Here is a 22,915-nt window from a genome sequence, read left to right as displayed (position 1 = left end):
GTTCTCTTGGGTCCTTCCAGAAAGATTCCACTAATTTATTCAACATTTATCAGTTGATCGTCTACTACGTGTCTAGTGCCGCACTTACGGAACATAGTCCTTTTTGCTCTTTGTACTTAACACTAATAGCTTGGAGAGAGCCCTGTCAGTGATCAGGGAGTGCCCATCCTTTTCCACAACTGCGTGATAATACTCCACCGCACTGTTGCTCATCGTTCACCCACATAGCCCTTACCAATTGTTTGGTGGTTTTCAGTAGGTTGCACTTTCAGACATCCTCATATAGGGTGAGGGCGTCTGTGGGATATTTAGAAATGAAATCACTAGTTGATGTACAATGCTGTGTTAGTTTTAGGTGTAAGCAAAGTGAGTGAGTTATACATATATATGTAGTATTCTTTTTCAGATTCTTTTCTCATGTAACTTATTATGGAGTGTTGAATAGGGTTCTCTGCGTTCTACATCAGGTCCTTGTTGGTTATTATATTAATTATTATATTAATGTGTATATGTTAATCCCAACCCTCTAACTTATCCTTCCTCCTCTTTCCCCTTTGGTAACCATAAGTTTGTTTTCTTTCTTTCTTTTTTTTTATAATTTTATTTACTTATTTATTTTTGGCTGTGCTGGACCTTCATTGCTGTGCCTGGGCTTTCTTTAGTTGTGATGCACAGGCTTCTCATTGTAGTGGTTTCTCTGTTGCAGAAGTAGGGTCTAAAGTGTGTGAGCGGCAGTGGTGGCGGTTCCTGGGCTCTGGAGCACGGGCTCAATGCTTGTGGCCCTTGGGCTAAGTTGCTCTGCAGCATGTGAGATCTTCCCAGACCAGGGACTGAGCCCGTGTCCCCTGCGTCAGTAGCAGATTCTTTACCACTGAGCCTCCAAGGAACCCCTCATGTGTTCATTTTCTAAGTCTAGGAGTCTGTTTCTGTTTTGTGAATTAGTTTATTTGTATTGATTTTTTTTTTTAGATTTCACATAAAAGTGTTATCATATGATATTTGTCTTTTTCACTTAGTATAATCATCTGTAGGTCCATCCATGCTGCTGCAAACAGCATTGTTTCATTTTTTATGGCAGAGAAATATCCCATTGTACCACATATATGTATGTAGTATACACTTAGATATGTACCACATTTTATTTCCATTCATCTGTTGATGGACATTTAGGTTGCTTCCACGTTTTGGCTACTGTAAACAGTACTGCAATGAACATTAGGGTGCATGTATTTTATAGTTTTCTCTGGATATATGCCCAGGAGTGGGATTGTTAGGTCAAATGGTAGCTCTGTGTTTCATTTTTTAAGGAGGCTCTGTACTGTTCCCCATAGTGGGTACACCAATTTACATTCCTACTAATAGTGTAGGATGGTTCCCCTTTCTCCACACCCTCTCCAGCATTTATTGTCTATCAGTTCAGTTCAGTTCAGTCGCTCAGTCGTGTCCGACTCTTTGCGACGCCATGAATCGCAGTATGCCAGGCCTCCCTGTCCATCACCAACTCCCGGAGTTCACTCAGACTCACGTCCATCGAGTCACTGATGCCATCCAGCCATCTCATCCTCTGTCGTCCCCTTCTCCTCCTGCCCCCAATCCCTCCCAGCATCAGAGTCTTTTCCAATGAGTCAACTCTTCGCATGAGGTGGCCAAAGTACTGGAGTTTCAGCTTCAGCATCATTCCTTCCAAAGAAATCCCAGGGCTGATCTCCTTCAGAATGGACTGGTTGGGTCTCCTTGCAGTCCAAGGGACTCTCAAAGAGTCTTCTCCAACACCACAGTTCAAAAGCATCAATTCTTCGCCGCTCAGCCTTCTTCACAGTCCAACTCTCACATCCATACATGACCACAGGAAAAACCATAGCCTTGACTAGACAGACCTTAGTCGGCAGAGTAATGTCTTTGCTTTTGAATATGCTATCTAGGTTGGCCATAACTTTTCTTCCAAGGAGTAAGCGTCTTTTAATTTCATGGCTGCAATCACAATCTGCAGTGATTTTGGAGCCCCCCAAAATATAAAGTCTGACACTGTTTCCACTGTTTCCCCATCTATTTCCCATAGAGAACGTCAAAATCTTTGATTCCAAGTTTGCTTTTTCCCTCATATAGAATTGTATGCCCTGTTATAAACAACCTCAGATGCTTGATGGAACGAGGTAGTTTTCAGGAAATAGATAAAGAGGTTTACTTATTCAGTAAATACTTATTGTGCACCTGTTGTTTACTGGGCATTGAGCTAGGCTCCAGGGAGGCAGCCCAGCACTCATGGAGTGGACAGTCTAGCAGGGGAGACAGATATAAACACAAGCCCATCCAAACACATGATCATCTGAGAGTGAGAGCTCACACGGGTGGTCTGAGTGGCCAGAACAGGGGCTGCTTTATCTGGGGATTTGGAAAAGCCTCATGAGGATGGGACGTTCCGTGTAAGTCGTGAGGAATGAGAAGAGCTGACCAGGTGATGGTTGGGGTGGAGCAGGCCCGACTCGGGGTCCATGACCTTGGTTGTCTCTGGCTCTAGTCACTACGCTTCACGATATTGTTGTTGTTCAGTTGCTAAGCCGTGTCCACCTATTTGCGACCCGAAGGACGGCAGCATGCTGGGTTTCCCTGGCCTTCGCCGTCTCCTGGAGCTTGCTCAAACTCCTGTCCATCGAGTCGGTGATGCCATCCAGCCGTCTCGTTTTGTGTCACCTGCTTCTCCTCCTGCCTTCAGTCTTTCACAGCATCAGGGTCTTTTCCAGTGAGTCGACTGTTCCCATCATGATATGGGCAATCATCTGTTGATTGAAATATCACCTGTTGGTGAAAATATCACCTGTTGTGTCAGGCACCAAGGAGGTGTTGGATACGTCTCATCATATTACTGTTATTAGAGTGAAATGTGAATGAGAAGGCATGGATGAGAAGTTGAGGCTAGTGGGCAGTGCTCAGAAGATGGGCTTGGACTCTTTAAGCCTTTGAGGACCCTGAGGAAGGTAGATGGGGAGGAGCTTGAAGGCCTCTAAGCCCTCGCTGAAGTCACAGAGGTGGGGTTGCTGGTGGGATGTGGCGTGGGGGGCAGCAGAGGCCATCCAGGCCCCAACTGAGAGGGTCTCCAGAGCTGGCTGAGAGGTGGACCTCTTCCCACGGGGCCTGGGGTTAGGGAACAGCTGTGAAGCCTTGGGGTCAATCCTAGGTGAGACACACCCTGGTGTTCAGGCAGCATGAAGTGCCAGACCCCCAGGCAGGGGATCCCGGGGTCGGAGGAGGGCAGTCTTAACATCTACCCAACCTCCAGATCCCATCTGACTTGATGCTGAGGCCTGGTTGTGACACCAGCTTAGCACTTCCCTCCAGCAAACGGCCACCATCCCACCCAGCCCGAGTTCCTCTTTTCTGAGGAACAGAAAACATCAGGGTCCGTTGGGACTTTGCCTTCATTGCTTTGACTTGGGTGGTCTAGGGGGGTAGAGGGGCTCAGCAGGGCTGTTGGCTCAGAGGAGGTCCTCCGTGAGCATTTGATGAATGAATGAATAAGTGAATGAATGAATGGAGTGGGTAAGCAGGCAAATCTTCTCTGTGGGCTCTGAGTGCTTATGTATGGTGAGTTCTCAGGCCCCAGAGCTGGGGGCAGTTTGTGGGCAGGTTGTGTCACCAAAGAGGTAAACGTGAAAAGTGGGAAGCTGATGGCTGGGCAGGAGAATCTGAACAAGGTCATTACCAGGCACCCGGTCGCTCAGGCATTTGTGTGAGTCTGCCCCTGGGGAGATCTGCAGGCACCCTGCCGTCGCACCCCTTCTCGTCCACACATGGGCTCACAGGCCCCTCCCTGGGGTCCATGCCATCCTCTGTGCTCACCCTGGGCTGGCCATCTCTGATCCTGGTCTGTAGACCATGAGAGGGCTCAGGAAACCAGCTGAGGCCCTGTGGAGCTGGGCTGGGTAGGGAGCTGCAGGACAGACGGGCACAGGGCAGGTGGCGCGTCTCCCCATCCCAGGCCCTGAGCCTTTCTCCTGGCCCTTGTCCCGGTGCCTCTGGCCAGCACATCAGGTAACCATGGCTCTGCGTGGGAGGGCTCCCACATTATGTCTGGGTAACTACATTTAGAAAGTAGTTTTTCCACAGCCTGCTCATGTCTTAGCAGACAGGAAGCTGCTGGCAGCTCTGAAGTCACAGTTTAGGTTTGGGAATTCTCCAGGCCAGAGCAGCCTGGTGGTCGTTCTCAGGTGTACACACTAGATGTCTCTCAAATGCACACTTGGCCCAGGACCCACAGGTGCCAGAGTCACTGACAGCCCCTGGTGCACAGCCACATGCCCAGCCGCTCTAGTCACGGGCCGGCACACTCACACTAGCAGCCATATGCAGCTGCAGAGTCACATTTGCTACAGGCAGACGAGCAGGGACGGGCCGCTGTGCGCCACGGTTGTGGCACGGTGCGCACTGTTGCACACGGGGCCAGGCGGTGTGGTGCCACAGGGTTGCGCACCGCTGTTTCACCCCCCACCGAGTGCCCACTAGCTCCCCAGAATGCGACATCACTGTTCTCCCACCTGCGTTTCTGGTGAGGTCAGGGCTGTGAGGTCAGTATGCACCCCCTTGGGAGCTTGGGAAAGGACAGTGGGTTTGTAAATCACCCGAGTCCAGTCGGGGTCATCTTGGGGCATTCGTGCACTTTCCAGAGTGTGTGGGTATTATTAGGCACCGGCAGGAGTCCAGAGAGGATCCATCAAAGTACGCCACAGGGGTGGCACTGGTCAGTGTTCAGGCTGTTGAACAGGTGTTCTCTGGAAAAAACGTTCTGTGGTCACATAGGTTAGGAATGTGTATTATATAATTCAGCCGGGCTGAGCAAAGGTGAACTGGTTTCTTGTTTGTAGGTTTTGGCAGAGCCGTGTGCTGCCAGAGCTCTTGGGAATGGAGTGGGATGGGTGGGGAGGCCATAGCGTGGGTCTCGTTGCCCATCCACACTGCCTTCTCAGGGCCTCAGGTGGGCTGGGGGCACCTGAGCGAGACTGCTTGGCTACACCAGCAATCCCTGGGCCCTTCTGCGCCCACCGCAGGGTTGTGGATTCAGCTGCGTGCCCCGGAGTCCGCATTTCTGCCAGTTCTCAGGTGTTGCTGGGGCTACACGTGGAAAGCCACAGACCTCAGAGGAGGGAGAGGGAGCCTTTCAAAGCAAAACTTGCCTGGGGTTGCGCCTCTGCTCAGCTCCCCCGACTCAGGGGAAGGCACGTCTTCACCGTCTGCAAGGCCCACCCACTAGATGACCCCCCTTAAGCCCACCCAGCAAATCCCCACCTCGGGCCTTTGTGTTGCTGCCCCTTCTGCACTGAAACGCTCCTTCCTCAGATCTTGGTGGGGGCCAGGCCTCCCCGCCATCCCTTCCTTCTCGCTCCTCCAACCCCGTGCTTGTACACCAAGGCCTGCCATGACCACAACAGCACCTGCGGCCATCTGCGTCCACGCCTGGAGGCCAAGGCCATGCCATCGTGTTCTTGGCTCCATTCCCAGCACCAGACGTGATGCTGGGGAAGGGGAGGGTCGGAAGGGAAGGAACAGAGCTGGAGGGGCCAGCAGGGCTAGAACTCCTCTGTCAGCCAGGCCTGAGCACCTGGAGCCCCCACACAGGAGGACCCCAGGGGGGCTCCCTGGTCCGATGCCAGATCTGCTGCCCTGGGAGGGGGTGGGGAGGAGAGGACAGGTGCCCCGGCCAGGGCAGTGGGGAGTGGCCCTGAGGGCAGCCAGGCTCTGTCATCCGCAACACGTTCCTTATCAGCCTGACCTGTGTCCTCTCCTTGGAGCACTCAGCATCCTGACGTATCTCCCCAGGGGTCATGGCAGTGTGGATAAACTCTGCTCACCTGCAGCACACAGTGATATGGGTGAGGTCGGAGGGTGTCCTGTGGCAGAAACCAGAAGGTTCTGGGGAGCTGGGGCCAGGCTTGTTTTCCCCCGACACACCCTCGCCCTAGGGGTGTGGCCAGATGGAAGAGGGCAGCCAGCAGAAGAGGAGTTAGCCCTGGCTGCGTGTGCGGGTGACTGATGGGGAGAGGCTGGGGGGCAGAGCCCCTCTGATCTAGTCCTCTGTGGGGTCTGTGGGGTGGCCGCCTGGAATCTGCACCGGCGTCCCTGGGGCCTGTCTGATTGTGTCCTGCCTCCTTCCTGAAGCAGCTGTAGCCCTCCCCCAGCATGTCAAGGCTGTAGGTTGAAGCAGCCTTGGGTGTCGGGATAGTCCGTGAAATTGCTCGTGATGTCAGTGGTGGCCTTGCTTGGGGCTCTCAAGGAATCCTCTGACAAGCAAGGCTTTTAAAATTTATTACTTTATATTTATCATTGTTTCTGGCTGCACTGCACAGCATTTGGGGTCTTAGTTCCGTGACCGGGGATGGAACCCGTGCCGCCTGCAGTGAAGCACAGAGTCTTCAGCACCGGACCACCAGGGAAGTCTCTGACAAGCAAGGCTTTGACTTTAGGGTCCTCCTGCTCAGGGAGCTCATCAGGCCCTGAGGCTTGCTGAGTGGCTGTGCCTGGCAGATGGACTGCAGGCTGAGCTCTCCTGGGTGTAACTGTGAGCAGTGTCCTGCTTCCCACATACCTGTGTCTGTCCATACACACACGTGTGCATGCGCAGCAAAGTCTGCAGTCTGCGTTCCTGCACTCCCAACTCCCACCCCTGCCTGCCTCTCCCCCTTTTTAATTGACAAAACATCAAATTAATGTCAAGTGTACAGTGTAATGATTCAATATTTGTATGTATTGCAAAACAATCACCACAGTGAGTTGGTTGACATCCATCACCGTGATACATGGTTACATAAAAATTATTTTCCTTGTGATGAGAAATTTCAAGATCCACTCTCCTAGCTATGTTCAAATATGCAAGATATAGTATTATTACCTATGGTCACCATGCTGTACATTTCCTCACCATGAATTATTCATTTTACAATTGGAATTTTTTTTCATAGAGCTTACTGTACGCCAAGGCTGTGGTTTAATCCCCCTGCAACCTGATGCCATAGGGTTGTGTCCCCCCAAAGATATGTTGAAGTCATAACGCACCATATACCTGTGAATGGAACTTTGCTAGAAAATAGGCTTCCCTGGTAGCTCAGCCGGTAAAGAGTCCGCCTGCAATGCAGGAGACCCAGGTTCAACTCCTGGGTCTGGAAGATCCACTGGAGAAAGGATAGGCTATGCACTCCAGTATTCTTGGGTTTCCCTGGTGGCTCAGCTGGTAAAGCATCCATCTGCAATGCGGGAGACCTGGGTTCGATCCCTGGGGTGGGAAGATCCCCTGGAGAAGGGAATGGCTACCCACTCCAGTATTCTGGCTTGGAGAATTCCATGGACTACATAGTCCATAGGGTCACAAAGAGTGAGACACGACTGAGCAATTTTCACTTTCAGGGTGGTTAAAAACATAATGAAGTTAAAATGAGATCCTACTGGATGAGAGTGTGCTCTAATCCTACTACTGATGTCCTTTATAAGAAGGCCAGAGGCACATAGAGAGGAAGGCATGTGAGGAAGGAGGTGGAGACTGGAGTTGTGCTCCGCAAGAGCTGAGGCAGAAACAAGGCGGGCGTCCTTCCCTAAAGGCTTTGGGAGGAGCATGGCCCTGCCAGCACCTCGATTTCTGACTTCTAACATCCAAAAGCAGGAGAGAATAAATTTCCCTTGTTTTTAGCCACTGGGTTTGTGGTGTCTTGTTACAACAACCCTAGGAAAGTAATACATTTAGTTTCTGTTAGGATCTCTATTGTACAGGAGGAAATAAGATTCAGAGATGTTAAGCTGTCGCCTACCAGTACACAGCTAGTCAGTATTATACCTGGGATTGGAGCCCAGATCTGCACAACTCCAAGCCTGTGAGCTCAGCCTCTGCCCATCAGACCTCCTTTGGCTCCATTCCTTGACCCACTACAGCATCCCACTCCCTGCAGCCTCAGGGGAGACCCCATCCCCTCCCTGTTGGGGGCCTCCAATGTTCTTCACTAGCTCCTAAAACTCTTCCATGTCCTGGCTTCCCCAAGCTCCCGTCTGACCTCCTTCCTTCCCTTCCCCAGCAGGCTTCAGGGGTGCCCCTCACCATCCCCCAGATCCTGCATGGCCTCAGTCCTTAGTTCTGCTGTCAACTGTCCGCATGGGAGTTCTGGTACCCCCACAGCCTGGACCCCCATGCTCCCGTGCATCTCTGTGCAATCATGGTCTCCCTGTAGTTGTACCCCTTCTTGTTGCTCCCAGGTCTCCATACTAGGACTCTGTCCCCAGACCTCTCCCCTTCCAGCCCTGCTCAGGATGGACCCTCTGTAGGGGAGCACCGACCATACCCCCTCCCTGGCACCCCAAGCTTCCAACATGCCCCATTGCCCCCAAAGTGGCATTTGAGACCACTGTCCAGGCTCCTGTGGACCGTGAGGTTCAGACAGAGGAGGCCCCAGTTGCCTTCTCTGCAGAGGGCCTCCCCCATCTCCCTGCCCACAGCCCGCTTTGACCCCCAGCCTCTACCCTGGCCCAAGGGTGGAAACTGCCACTGCCCAAAGCGGGTCCAGGTCTGTTCAGCCAAAGTTGGAGGCCCAGCATGATTTGTCAAATCCTGAGCCAGCCTGTTCAGGGAAGGGGAGGAGGGCAAGGCCAGAGCTCGTTTGATGTTGTGATGACCTTCTGTTGGTCCAGCAGAGGTTTGCACAAGGAGGGGTCGCTGGAGTCCGTGTGTCCATGTGATGTAACGGGGCATCAGCTTGTGCGCCGGCACATCGGCACGCGAGGTAACGGCTGTTGTTGGCGCTCTGCCTGCTCCCTCCCTCTTACCGTTTGGGGTACACAAGCCTGAACTCTTACTGCCAGAGACCCCTGCTGAGGGCCTTCTGTGTCCCAGAAACTCCTAGGCCTGATGTATAAGTGACTGAAGGTGCCAGGCTCTGAAGTGTGGGTGGCTAGGCCCTCACCCCAGGTGAGGTGACCCTGAGGAATGTCCTGTACTGGGTCCAGACTCTCTAGTGACATCAGGCTCCAGTTGCCCAAGGTGGTAACTTGCTTAATAATACCCTTCATGGTTCTCCCTCCTCTGTCTCACGCTCACACTCCCTACTGGTGTTCTCTCAAACACACGAATTAGCCTTAATCCTTTCTCAGCTTCTGGAAGAACCCAAACCCAGACATACAGGTAGACACGTCAAAGTTATCCCATAAGCATACAGGAAGTGCAGCAGACACACAATCCCATGCAAGAACTCAGAGGCACAGGTGGGTGCACACACAGTCACACACCTTCCTCCATTCCATGTGCTCTCGAGAGGGGCCTGGATGAACTGACAGGACCCTCCATCTAGAAGCATTTGAATCCTCATCCTGCTTGGCCTTCAGGTCCCCACCCCTGCCTTTTCCTGGAAGCCTTCTCCCTATCCTGCCCACAGAGGGACACGCTCAGTGCTGGGCCAGCACCCCTTAAAGGACATTCAGAGGGTTCAGCCTGCTTGGTGGCCCTTTCCCTGTCTGATTCCTCTGGAGCAGAGGCTAGTTCATCTCCTGCCACCCCCACTGAGGGGGTGCAGGGGCAGCTATATACCTGACCCTCCATAATGCCTAGGGACCACGGAACAGAGTGGGGCATGCAGCTGGCATTCCACAGGTGCTTGTGGAATAGAACTGTCTGCTCCCACCTCTATAGCAAGCCCTTCTCTGAGCCCCAGCATCACAGGGACCCCTGGGAGGGATTTCCTAGTGTTCCTCAGGCCCAATGGTTCCAGGGAGTGAATTGTCCAAAAATTTTGGCGACTATTCCTTGTGCGAAGCCAGAGCTGAATGCCCAGGACCCTCCTGTGATTAGCAGGGTGTGGTTGTCGCCCTCATGGAGTCATAGCCTAGGGGGAGATAGATGAGAAAACTCAGGCATATAAGGAGTGAGGGGTATGGAGGCATGAGGGATGCCTGGGGTGGGGCCAGTGGAAGTGGCTCCTCAAAAGGCAGGGGCAGGCTATCCAGGCCCTCCTGGTGCCCAGAGTTTATCAGTTCCCCAGACCACTACATCAGAATCACCAGAGGGGAGGACTTCCCTGGCAGTTCTGTGGTTAAGACTCCATGCTTCCAGTACACGGGGCATGGGTTTGATGCCCGGTCAGCAAACTAAGATCCCACATGCCCATGGGTGTGGCCAAAAAAAAAAAAAGAATCACCAGAGGGTTTATTATAAATATGGGCTCCCAGCTCCACCCAGCTCTATGGCTGGTCTGGGAACTGGCATTTAAACCAGCTGCACCCTAGATTCTGGAAAACCCCATGTAGGCCTGGCCTTGGCAATTTCACTCCATTTAATGACCAGCTGAGTGACAGTTCTATAGCCCTGCTTCGCAAACTGAGGGTGGGATGGTGGTGGTCATGAAACCACGGGGTAAACGGGTATATTTCTGAATATCAGTGTGACTTGGAGTTAACTGATCAATCATTAAAACACTAATTTGATATTTAAAAGATATTAAAAGGGAGTATTTGCTAAAATTCATGGTTTAAGATAAAATGAGACAACAAAGGACTTTGTAGTGTGGGATTGGACACCTTGGGACAGTTTCAGTCCCCATCTCTGTTGTTGGGGGTGAAATCTTGAGGCCCATTTTCTTTCCACCAGGGCCTGAACTGTTTAAGGGTTTTTATTCTTCTTCCTGTATACATTAGGATTAAGGGTCCAGGCTGTGCAGACAGACTTGGGTTCAAATCCTGGTTTCCTACATATGATACTAACTCTGTGCCTCAGTTTTCCCATCAGTAAAACACCGTACTGGTCCTGGCCTTGTAGTTAAAACTTCACATGGATCTTGCTGTACTCCTTCAGTTCAGTTCAGTCTCTCAGTCATGTCTGACTCTTTGCAACCAGCACACCAGGCTTCCCTGTCCATTACCAACTCCCAGAGTTTGCTCAGACTCATGTGTATCGAGTCAGTGATGCCATCCAACCATCTCATCCTCTGTCATCCCCTTCTCCTCCTGCCCTCAAATCTTTCCCAGCATCAGGGTATTTTCCAAGGAGTCAGTTCTTCACATCAGATGGCCAAAGTATTGGAGTTTCAGCTTCAGCATCAGTTCTTCCAATAGATATTCAGGACTGATTTCCTTTAGGATTGATTGGTTGGATCTCCTTGCAGTTCAAGGGAGTCTTCTCCAATACCACAGTTCAAAAGCATCAACTCTTTGGCACTCAGCTTTCTTTATGGTCCAACTCTCACAACCATACATGACTACTGGAAAAATCATAGCTCTGACTAGGCAGACCTTTCTCAGCAAAGTAATGTCTCTGCTTTTTAAAATGCTCTCTAGCTTGGTCATAGCTTTTCTTTGAACGGGCAAGTGTCTTTTAATTTCATGGCTGCAGTCACCATCTGCAGTGATTTTGGAGCCCAAGGAAATAAAGTCTGTCACTGTTTCCACTGTTTTCCCATCTATTTGCAATGAAGTTATGGGACTGGATGCCATGATCTTTGTTTTTTGAATGTTGAGTTTTAAGCCAGCTTTTTCACTCTCCTCTTTCACTTTCATCAAGAGGCTCTTTAGTTCCTCTTCACTTTCTGCCATAAGGGTGGTGTCATCTGTGTATCTGAGGTTATTGATATTTCTCCCTGAAATCTTGATTCCAGCTTGTGCTTCATCCAGCCTGGCATTTCACATGGTGTACTCTGTGTATAAGTTAAATGAGTGGGGTGACAATATACAGCCTTGACATACTCCTTTCCCAATTTGGAACCAGTCTGTTGTTCCATATCCAGTTCTAACTGTTCCTTCTTGACCTGCATACAGATTTCTCAGGAGAATTTCTGGTATTCCCATCTCTTGAAGAATTTTCCAGTTTGTTGTGATCTAGCCGGTCAAAGGCTTTGATATAATCAATAAAGCAGAAAAACATGTTTTTTTGGAACTCTCTTGCTTTTTCGGTGATCCAAAGAATGTTAGCAATTTGATCTCTGGTTCCTCTGCCTTTTCTAAATCCAGCTTGAACATCTGGAAGTTCACGGTTCATGTACTGTTGAAGCCTGGCTTGGAGAATTTTGAGCATTACTTAGCTAGCGTGTGAGATGAGTGCAATTGTGTGGTAGTTTGAACATTCTTTGGCATTGCTCTTCTTTGGGATTGGAATGAAAACTGACCTTTTCCAGTCCTGTGGCCACTGTTGAGTTTTCCAAATTTGCTGGCATATTGAGTGCAGCACTTTCACAGCATCATCTTTCAGGATTTGAGATAGCTCAGCTGGAATTCTATCACCTCCACTAGCCTTGTTTGTAGTGATGCTTACTTCACACTCCAGGATGTCTGGCTCTAGGTGAGTTATCACACCATCGTGGTTATCTGGGTCATGAACATCTTTTTTGTATAGTTCTTCCGTGTATTCTTGCCACCTCGTCTTAATCTCTTCTGCTTCTGTTAGGTCCATACCATTTCTGTCCATTATTGTGCCCATCTTTGTATGAAATTTTCCCTTGGTATCTCTAATTTTCTTGAAGAGATCTCTAGTCTTTCCTATTCTGTTGTTTTCCTCTATTTCTTTGCATTGTTCACATAAGAAGGCTTTCTTATCTCTCCTTGCTATTCTTCGGCACTCTGCATTCAAATGGGTATATCTTTCCTTTTCTCCTTTGCCTTTAGTTTCTCTTCTTTTCTCAGCTGTTTTGCCTTTTTGCTTTTCTTTTTCTTGGGAATGGTCTTGATCACTGCCTCCTGTACAATGTCACAAACCTCCGTCCAGAGTTCTTCAGGCACTCTGTCTATCAGATCTAAGCCCTTGAATCTATTTGTCACTTCCACTGTGTAATTGTAAGGGATTTGACTTAGGTCATACCTGAATGGTCTAGTGGTTTTCCCTACTTTCTTCAGTTTAAGTCTGAATTTTCCCATAAGGAGTTCATGATCTGAGCCACAGTCAGCTCCCAGTCTTACTTTTGCTGTACTCCTTAATAAATGAAAATTGTCCACACTGTTCCACAAAATTGCTGGTGCTATACCACACCACAGTTCAGGGCTGAGAGTATCCTAATTTCTTGGGTATCTAGCCCTGTGTTCCCACCCCAGGTGGTTGGGGGGGCAGCCAGCAAAGATTTGTGAGAGGACCCGAGGAGCTGTGACCTGGCATCCTTCCATCTTGCTCAAGTCCCCTGGGTTTGGGTTGGTGTCTCCAAACCTCAGGCTTCCCAGGTGGTGCTGGTGGTAAAGAATCTGCCTGCCAATGCAGGAGACACGAGATGCAGGTCCGATCCCTGGGTTGGGAAGATCCCCTGAAGTAGAAAATGGCAACCCACTGCAGTATTCTTGCCTGGAAAATTCCATGAACAGAGGAGCCTGACTGGCTAAAGTCCTTGGGGTTGCAATGAATTGAACCAACTGGGCAACTGAGCACTCCAAACCCTCCTTGGCCGGGCAGTGGGACTTGGGGACAATGAGTTGCTCTGGCTACTGTGGACTGGACACTGTGCCCCTCCCCGCGGCCTCACCAGGAGACCAAAGTCTAAGAGGCTCTGTGACTTGCCCAGGGCCATAGAGCCAGTCCCTATTTTAGGGCTGTGCAGTCCAATATCATAGCCACTAGCCACATAGGGCTGCTTACATTTAAATTCATTAAACTTGAACAAAATTTAAAATCCCATTCCTTAGGCACAGTAGCCACATTTCAAGTGTTTGACAGTCACATGTGACCAGTGCTACCTTGTGGAACAGTGTGCATACAGAACATTTTCATCATCACAGAAAGATCTCTCGGTGCCACTCATCTCGAGAGGAAGTTCTCAGCTGTGGCTGCCCACTAGACTCACCTGGAGAGCTTTTAAAAAACACTGGTGCCTGGCCCCACTTGCAGAGGTTCTGAACGGCAGCCAGGGCTGAGAACCACTGCTCTGAAGCCCTGTTCAAATTGTCTACTGGAAAGCTTTCTCCAGTGGAAATGGTTCAAATTGAATTTATACCTTTTGTGAATGTCTGCATCCCTCTCCCAGCTCATGTGTGCAGAGCCAGGGTTGGGGGTTGAGCCTCAGTTTTGTGGAATTCCCTCTCCGCATAGTTGGGCTGCCTGGCCCATTCCCCTCTCTCTGGACAATGTGAAATGAGGTCCAGCATCTCTCTTGGCATTTCTTGAGGCTATGGGAGAGAGGTCATGCTTCATGCTTGTCACGCTTATGGGGTGTGGGTAGAAGTACTCAGAGGCATCCCTATCTGGCTTGAGTGGATGGTGAGGAATGTGGCTCCTGGCCAGCTCTGTCTTTCTGAAAACTGGCCCCAGAGACCTTATCGTCCCAGGAATTGCCATGGTGACTCTAGTCATGCTACTCACTGTTTGCAACATGCAAGGGCAGGCCGAAGCTGTGTGCATACCCAGAGTGGCCACTGCTGCTGGATGGTTGAGCAGAGCTAGGTGAGGTTGAAGGCTGGGGACTCCATGGAACCTCTCCCCACTTTGGGATGGGCCTCCCCTATAAGAAGGCTGACCTGCAGGGGCATCCCAGTTTCACAATGGGTTCCCCTGGGGCTCAGGATTGCAATGGGTCTTCCCAGGGAGGGTCATCCTGCAGGGGTCACTCCCACAACAGGGAGACCTGCTACCAGAGCGCCATCTTGGTTCACCCCAACCCTGGGGGGCCCCATGTCCCTTGTGGCAGGGGGTCTGGGAGTGATGAGAGGGTGAAAGGCCCTTGCAGGGGGCCGTGTGCGGGCTGTGTACCAGGACAGAGACATGTCTGCCACAGGGGAACTTGGAAAAGAAGGTCTCTCCGAGCCTCCTCAACATGGAGATCCCCCCAACAACGTTAAAGCTCTTCCAACGCTGAGCGTCCCCTGCTCCCATGGAGTTCCCAGTCAGAAATGGGGTTCAGTCTGCTCCAGCAGAACATGGAGAGTGGAGCCGTAAATCTTGGTTTATGGCGACTGTGCTTGTGGTGGATCCTGGGTTGTCTGTGTGGTTTTCTCAGACCTCTGCGTTTTTATGGTGAATAAATGAGCAAGAGCCAGTGGGGAATCCTCAGTTCCCTCTCCCTGAGGTGTAAGAATCGCAGACAGTGGGAGCTGGAAAGACCAGAGAGGATGAGTAAAATCTTCCACTGCCTCTCACTTTGAGCAAGCCTGACATTTAAAAATCATTTTACTGAAGGATTTTATAAATGCAGTTTTGTAGATTATGAACTCTGGTAGACCAGAGGTGTTCTTTAACTACAACTGACAAAAATACACCCAACAACAAGAATGACTGAATCTGTATGCGTAATAGATATGGTTTTCTGTATTTGTTTCTTTTTTAGTGTTTTTATTTTAAGTATTTGGCCAGTAGGCAAGAGAATAGCTGAGTAAGATGCAGATGTTGATGGAAAAGCTTGAAAACTGTCATTTGAACAGTGCTGAACAATTTTGGGATGTGTGTAAGTGATACTATACATGTTTTAAGGAGAATTTCATAGTGTATAACTTAAGTGAGCCTGAACATTTCTAACATAGGAAGCCCCTTCTAACATACAGAAACCAAGTTTAAGCCAAATCACAGTGAAGTTAGGTTAAAAAAAAAGTGAAAGTGAAAAGTGAAGTCGCTCAGTCCTGCGGACTCTTTGCAACTGGATGAACTATAACCTACCAGGCTCCTCTGTCCATGGGATTCTCCAGGCAAGAACACTGGAGTGGGTTGCCATTTCCTTCTTAGGGTTAAAATATATCTATTTCTTGCGTCTGGCCCCAGACCAAATGGGTTGCCATTTCCTTCTTGCTGCTAAGCTACTACTGCTAAGTCACTTCAGTCGTGTCCGACTCTGTGTGACCCCATAGACGGCAGCCCACCAGGCTCCCCCATCCCTGGGATTCTCCAGGCAAAAACACTGGAGTGGGTTGCCATTTCCTTCTTAGGGTTAAAATATATCTATTTCTTGCGTCTGGCCCCAGACTTTCCAAGTCCAAAGAAGAGACTCATTCCTCCACATGCCAACTCCACCTCCCACCCCCTCACCACCCCCCACCCCCCCAACCCCAACCCTGCCCCCTGACCCACTGTCAGTCTTTGAATTCACTGCATTGGGCTCTGGTTTGCAGGTCCAGGCACACACCATCTTAGATACTAGGATATCATGAGAAACCTCAGGGGCCTGGCCAAATCTTAATCAGTGTTTGTTTTGTTTATGTTCATTTTCTCAGTCGTGTCTCACTCTTTACGACCCCATGGAATGCAGCATGCCAGGCTTCCCTGTCCTTCACAATCTCCTGGAGTTTGCTCAAACTCATGTCCATTGGATGGCATCGGTGATGCCATACAACCATCTCATCCTCTGTCATCCCCTTCTCCTCCTGCTTTCAATCTTTCCCAGCATCAGGGTCTTTTCCAGAGAGTCACCTTTTCATGTCAGGTGGCCAAACTATTGGAGCTTCAACTTCAGTATACGTCCTTCCAATGAATATTCAGGGTTGATTTCCTTTAGGATTGACTGGTTTGAGCTCCTTGCTGTCCAAGGGACTTTCAAGAGTTCTCCAGCAGCACAGTTCAAAAGCATCAATTCTTCAGTGCTCAGCCTTCTTTGTGGTCCAACTCTCACATCCATACATTACTACTAGAAAAACCATAGCTTTGACTATATGAAGTGATGTCTCTGCTTTTTAATACACTGTCTAGGTTTGTCATTGCTTTTTTGCCAAGGAGCAGGTGTCTTTTAATTTCATGGCTGCAGTCACCATCTGCAGTGATTTTGGAGCCCAAGAAAATAAAGTCTGTCAATGTTTGCATTTTTTCCCCATCTATTTGCCATGAAGTGATGGGACCAGATGCCATGATCTTAGTTTTTTGAATGTTGAGCTTTAAACCACCTTTTTCACTCTTCTGTTTTACCTTCTTCAAGAGGTTCTTTAGTTCGCCTTCACTTTCTGCCATAAGGGTGGTGTCATCTGCATATCTGAGGTTACTGATACTTCTCCCTGCAATCTTGATTCCAGCTTGTGCTTCATCCAGCCCATCATTTCACAATATACAGCCTTGACATACTCCTTTCCCAACTTGGAACCAGTCTGTTGTTCCATGTCTGGTTCTGACTGTTGCTTCCTGACCTGCATACAGGTATCTCATGAGGCAGGTAAGGTGGTCTGGTATTCCCATCTCTTGAAGAATTTTTCACAGTTTGTTGTGATCCACACAGTCAAATGTTTTAGTGAAGTCAATGAAGCAGAAGGTGATGTGTTTGTGGAATTCCCTGGCTCTTTCTATGATCCAGCGAATATTGGCAATTTGATCTCTGGTTTCTCTGCCATTTCTCAATCCATCTTGCACATCTGGAAGTTCTTGGTTTATGTACTCTTTGACTGGAATGAAAACTGACCTTTTCCAGTGCTATGGCCACTGCTGAGTTTTCCAAATTTGCTGGCATGTTGAGTGCAACATTTTAACAGCATCATTTTTAAAGATTTGAAATAGCTCAGCTGGAATTCTGTCACCTCCACTAGCTTTGTTCGTAGTGCTTTGCTTCCTAAGGCCCACCTGACTTCACACTCCAGGATGTCTGGCTCTAGGTGAGTGATCACACCATCGTGGTTATCTGGGTCATCAACATCGTTTTTGTATAGCTCTTCTGTGTATTCTTGCCACCTTGTCTTAATCTCTCCTGCTTCTGTTAGGTCCATACCATTTCTGTCCTTTAGTATGCCCATCTTTGCATGAAATTTTCCCTTGGCATCTCTAATTTTCTTGAAGAGATCTCTAGTCTTTCCTATTCTATTGTATCCTTTCTTTGCATTGTTCACATAAGAAGGCTTTCTTATCTCTCCTTGCTATTCTTCGGAATGCTGCATTCAGATGGGTATGTCTTTTCTTTCTCCTTTGCCTTTAGTTTCTCTTCTTTTCTCAGCTGTTTTGCCTTTTTTGCATTTCTTTTTCTTGGGGATGGTTTTGATCACCGCCTCCTGTTCAATGTCATGAACCTCCATCCATATTTGTTCTGGCACTCTATCAGATCTAACTCCTTAAATCTATGTCTCACTTCCACTGTATAATCATAAGGGATTTGATTTAGGTCATACCTGAATGGCCTAGTGGTTTTCCCTGCTTTCTTCTATTTAAATCTGAATTTTGCAATATGGAGTTCATAATCTGAGTTACAGTCAGCTCCCGGTTTTTTTTTTTTTTTTTTGCTGACTGTATAGAGCTTCTCCATCTTTGGCTGCAAAGAATATAGTCAATCTGATTTCAGTATTGACCATCTGATGATGTCCATGTGTAGAGTCCTCTCGTGTTGTGGGAGGAGGGTGTTTGCTATGATCAGTATGTTTTCTTGACAAAACTGTTAGCCTTTGCCTTGCTTCATTTTAAGTACTGACAATCCATAGTTCACCAGAAGAGGTAATGGAAGATTCACAAATCTTGAAAAATGCCCAGTCTAGATGAGGCCCAGCTTGGGGTGGGGGTGGGGGTGGGGGCGGGGGTGGGGGCGCGCGTCTAAGGACAGCAGAAAGTGAGCAAGGACGGCCTCTGGTGGACAGGTCCCGGCATTTCCTCTTTTAAACTGGTATTGTAATTTACATCGGGTACTCAGCGCTGAGGGTCCTGAGAGGGCCAGGCTGCGAAACAGCCTCTCATATAACAAACTGGGAAACTGAGGTCCACAGAGCAGGGTTACTTTTTCCCCGAGGTCACACAGCGAATCAGGGCAAGAACTGAGAATATATCCCAGGCCTTTCGACTCCACGGATGTGATTCCGGGTGACTAGTGTTCTTTTAAACAGACACTTGTTTTAAGCGCGTTCGGAGGAGCGAACCACTTAAAGAATTCATGAAGGGCCAATAATTGGCTCTGAATGGGTAGAAAAGCCGGCCTCGCGGGCGCTTTTAGAGAACACAAGCGCATCGAGCCACACCCTCTACTTCCGGGATCCTTAAAGCGTTGGCTTCGGGTGGTTAATCCCGGCCCCACCCTCTTGGCATCATGGGAAATGTAGTCCTGGTACCCTCCAGACACAAGGATGAGGACCGTCTCGGAACTGCAATCCCAGAAGGCTGTGTACATGGTCTTTTTAGCCTGGCTACGGGTCGGTGGGGGAACCCTTTATTCCTGGACTTTTCAATTTCTCAGGGGGAATGTGTGACGGTGAACAGAGGCATTTGGCGCCGCCGTCCGTAGGTTGACTGGCCAGGTGGCGCTAGATGCAGAGACCAAGGACCCGGCCCTACAGCTTTCTTTCGGGTCGACGGGCAAAAACTTGAGGCACCGCGTCTCCTTTAACCGCGGTGGGCGGGGCGAGGTGCAGAGACCCGCGTTGCTATTGGCGGCGGTTGGGGGCGCGGAAACTGAACGCGCCGCAACGGCAGCCGCCGCTCCTTCACGTTCCTCCGGCGCCTTGGGCGCCCCTGGCCCCGCCATGACCGCGCACTGCCCGGTAAATTTCTGTCAGCGGCCGCCGCCCGAGCTTTAGTCTCTCCGCGGGGACAGTGGGACGCGGGGTTCCGAGCCGGTCCTCTCTGGCCCCAGATTTCGGTCGGTGCAGGCGGTGCTGAGTTCGGGCACCTGGTGAACGCCTCTTGCGAGCCAGGCCCCGTTCGCGCTGCCGGGGCTAACAAACCAGTAGCCTCTGCCCTCGGGATTTGCTTCCTAGCTGCGCAGACACTAGCACGGCCTGACTGGAGGTGTGACTTGGGCTCAGTGCCGGGCCTCTCTGGTTTCAGTCTCCGTTTCTCGGAGCAGTGGGTGGCTGAACCGGGGGCTTGTTGAGAGTGTACCCTGTTCCCTGTGTGGGAACAGCTAGGCCCCCGGGACGCCTGCGTCAGTGTGACAGGCTGCCTCTCGGCCCCAGGTCCTTCCAGAGGCCAGTGGGGAGCACTCCAAAGCCCCTCTTTTTGAGAGGTTGTTTTGAAAACTCAACCTGCCTGGTACTGTCTGGCTGGGTTGTGAAAGTCAGTGACGCTGAATGGTGGCTTGGCCTTCTTAGGTGTCTGGGCACGTGAGCCGAGGGCCCGGACTGGGAAGCAGGCCTTTTGACCCCCTCATGGTGTTCCCCATCTTTGGGGGAAACGAGGAACCAGGAAGCCTGTGGCATTGGAAGAGAGGGTGCTGGGAGATTTCAGGGGCCCGCTGGCTCGGGGCAGATCTGACCGTGCCCTCGAGGGGGTACTGTTTTACCCTAGTTCTTTCTAAGAAGCTCAGGTGGAGCCGTTTCTGCTCTGTGCCCCGCCCTCCCCCAGCTGCCATTCCCTCTCTAGGTGAAAGGCAGGTGTGTTGGGGGTGGAGCGGGGCATGGGGAACGGGAACCTTTGTTCTGGTTACAACTCCTTGGAGTCCTTGCTCTGCACCAAGGACGGGTTTTCCCCAAGAGGAGGTTTTGCTGGGCTCCCTGGTCCTCCCAAAATGCTTCTTTGAGGTTACTGATATTTGGGGTAAGGAGAGATTTTTGTGTGGCTGGGGTATAACTCTCCAACATGAATTGCTGTTGGATGGAGAAGTCTCTGGAATATTATCTCCATGTCTTCCTAAGCTACAGCTTCTCTGATGCTGGGTGGAGTGGAGGTGGTGGTAAAGCCTCAAGGACTTGTTCAGGGTGGACCTTCGGCTTTACTAGTTAGTCCACAGTGCGATGGAGGGTATGGGATCCGATTCCTGAGATGGTGGTTGCTGAAAGTACCCATTTTCTCTCCTTGGTCTTTGAAAAAATAACTTTGATGAGATGTTATTCACATACCATAAAATTCACCCTTCTGAAGTGTAAAATTCAGTGTTGTTAGTGTTCTCACAGTATTGTGTTAGCATTATTGTGTTTCTAGAACATTTTGATCCGGAGAAGGTGATGGCACCCCACTTCAGTACTCTTGCCTGGAAAATCCCATGGATGGAGGAGCCTGGTGGGCTGCAGTCCACGGGGTCACGAAGAGTCGGACACGACTGAGCAACTTCCCTTTCACTTTTCACTTTCATGCATGGGAGAAGGAAATGGCAACCCACTCCAGTGTTCTTGCCTGGAGAATTCCAGGGACAGGGAAGCCTGGTGGGCTGCCGTCTATGGGGTCACACAGAGTCGGATGCGACTGAAGTGAGTTAGCAGCAGCAGAACATTTTGATCACCCCAAAGAAAAACAAAAAGCATTTGCTCCCCTTCTTCTCCATTCCCCCGGCATCCCCTCCCTTCTGCCCCTTCAGTCCCTGTCAGCCAGGAATCTATTTTCTGTCTTTATTCTGGACACTTCATATAAATGGACTCAGACAAAATGTGGCCTTTGGTGTCTTTCACTTATAGCATAATGTTTTCAAAGCTGTACATGTTTCCAGTTCATGACTGAATAAATATCCTGTTGTACGGATGTACATGTCATTTATCCATTTATCTGTTGATGAACAGTAAGGTTTTTCCACTTGGTGCTATTATGATTAATACTGCTGTGAAAGTTTCTATACAAGCCTTAGTGTGAGAATGCTTTCAATTCTTACGGGTATTTACCTACAGTTGCTGGGTCATTTGATAACTCTGTGTTTAAGTTTTTAAAAAATGATTTGTTTCTTTTTATCTTTGGCAGCGCTGGGTATTCATGGCTTTAGTTGTGGTGAGCGAGAGCTGCTCTTGTTTCGTTGTGCGGGATTCTCAATTTGGTGGCTTCTCGTGGCTGAGCATAGGGTGGGCTTGACTGGTTGGAGCACGTGTGCTCAGTAGTTGGGGCTCAAGGGCTCTAGAGCTCAGGGGTTGTAGCACATAGACTTATTTGCTCTGTGGCATGTGGAATCTTACTGGACTAGGGGTCAAACCCATGTCCCCTGCATTTGTAGGCAGATTCTCAACCACTGGACCACCAGGGAAGTACTATGTTTAACTTTTTGAGAAACTACCAGATTATTTTCTATAGTGAGTGTCCCCCCCTCTTTTTTTTAAGATTTATTTATTTTTGTCTGTGCTGGATCTTCGCTGTTGCACGCAGGCTTTCTTAGTTGCCACACTCTTTGCTGCGGTGCTTGGGCTTCTCATTGTATGGCTTCTCTTGTTGCAGAGCACAGGCTCCAGGGCACACGAGCTTCAGAAGTTGCAGCAAGCAGGCTCAGGAGCAGTTTCCTGGGCTCTAGAGTACAGAATTGGTAGTTGTGGCGCGTGGGCTTAGTTGCTTCTCCGTGTGTGGGATCTTCCCGGAGCAGGGATCACACCCGTGTTGCCTACATTGCAGGGTGGACTCTTAACCGCTGACCACCAGGGAAACACCCCTCTTTTTTTATACGTTATTTTTATTTTAAAAACTTTATTAATTTAACCGATTAACGTATTTTGGGTTGTGCTTGTCTTATTGCTGCACATGAGCTTTCTCTAGTTGCTGTGAGCACGGGCTGCTCTAGTTGCGCTGCAGAGGCCTCTCGCTGCGGTGGCTTCTCCTGTTGCTCTAGGTGCATGGGCTCGGTAGTTGTGGTGCATCGGCTTAGTTGCCCTGCAGGATGTAGGATCTTACCGGACTAGGGATTGACCTTCTGTCCCTGCTTTGGTAGGCAGATTCTTCATTGGATCAGAAGAGAAGTCCTTTTTTTTTTTTTTTTTAAATATTTTGTCTATTCTGGCTGTCTTATATTTTATATGCATTTTAGGATTAGCTTGTGAATTTCTGCAAAAAAAAAAAAAAAAGCACCTGAGATTTTTATGATCTTTAGATCAACTTGAGTATTGCATCTTAATATTAAGTTATCCAAACTATGGACATGGGATGTCTTTCCATTTGTCTGGATCTTTTTTTAAAAATTAATTTATTTTTAAATGAAACAAGGATGAATATTTTTAATGATGAAAGGTATGATTCACAAACAAGATAGACATCATAAACCATTAGACACCTAAAAATAAGAAGCAAACATAAAGCAAAAATTGAAGAAATAAAGGGAAAAGAAAGAAATATATATAATCATTGTGAGATATATTAACATTTGTCTGAGACTATTTTATCAAGGGCAGGAAAAATAGCATCTTGAATGATGTCATTAATAATTTA

The 22,915-nt window shown here is 49.2% G+C and overlaps 1 protein-coding gene across 3 annotated transcripts in view; it reads left to right on the top strand.

Moving 5' to 3' along the window:
* POC1A (POC1 centriolar protein A) overlaps positions 1 to 22,915 on the top strand; it is a 100,066-nt gene that overhangs the window by 5,501 nt on the left and 71,650 nt on the right. Inside the window, exon 1 of one of the 3 annotated variants that reach the window (XM_040247114.1) lies at positions 18,987 to 19,347. The exons of 1 other annotated variant lie outside the window; for it this stretch is intronic. In XM_040247114.1, the coding sequence (XP_040103048.1) occupies positions 19,330 to 19,347 (18 nt within the window). In that variant the 5' untranslated portion in view covers positions 18,987 to 19,329. Of the gene's footprint in view, positions 1 to 18,986; positions 19,348 to 22,915 lie in introns of those variants that run through there. One more of the 3 variants, XM_040247115.1, reaches the window with a different exon arrangement.

This window comes from Oryx dammah, unplaced genomic scaffold (genome assembly GCF_014754425.2).
Source record: "Oryx dammah isolate SB20612 unplaced genomic scaffold, SCBI_Odam_1.1 HiC_scaffold_9, whole genome shotgun sequence".
Lineage (NCBI taxonomy): Eukaryota > Metazoa > Chordata > Mammalia > Artiodactyla > Bovidae > Oryx > Oryx dammah.
Note: the sequence above shows the minus strand (reverse complement) of the source record. Positions and strands in the feature narration are given on the sequence as shown.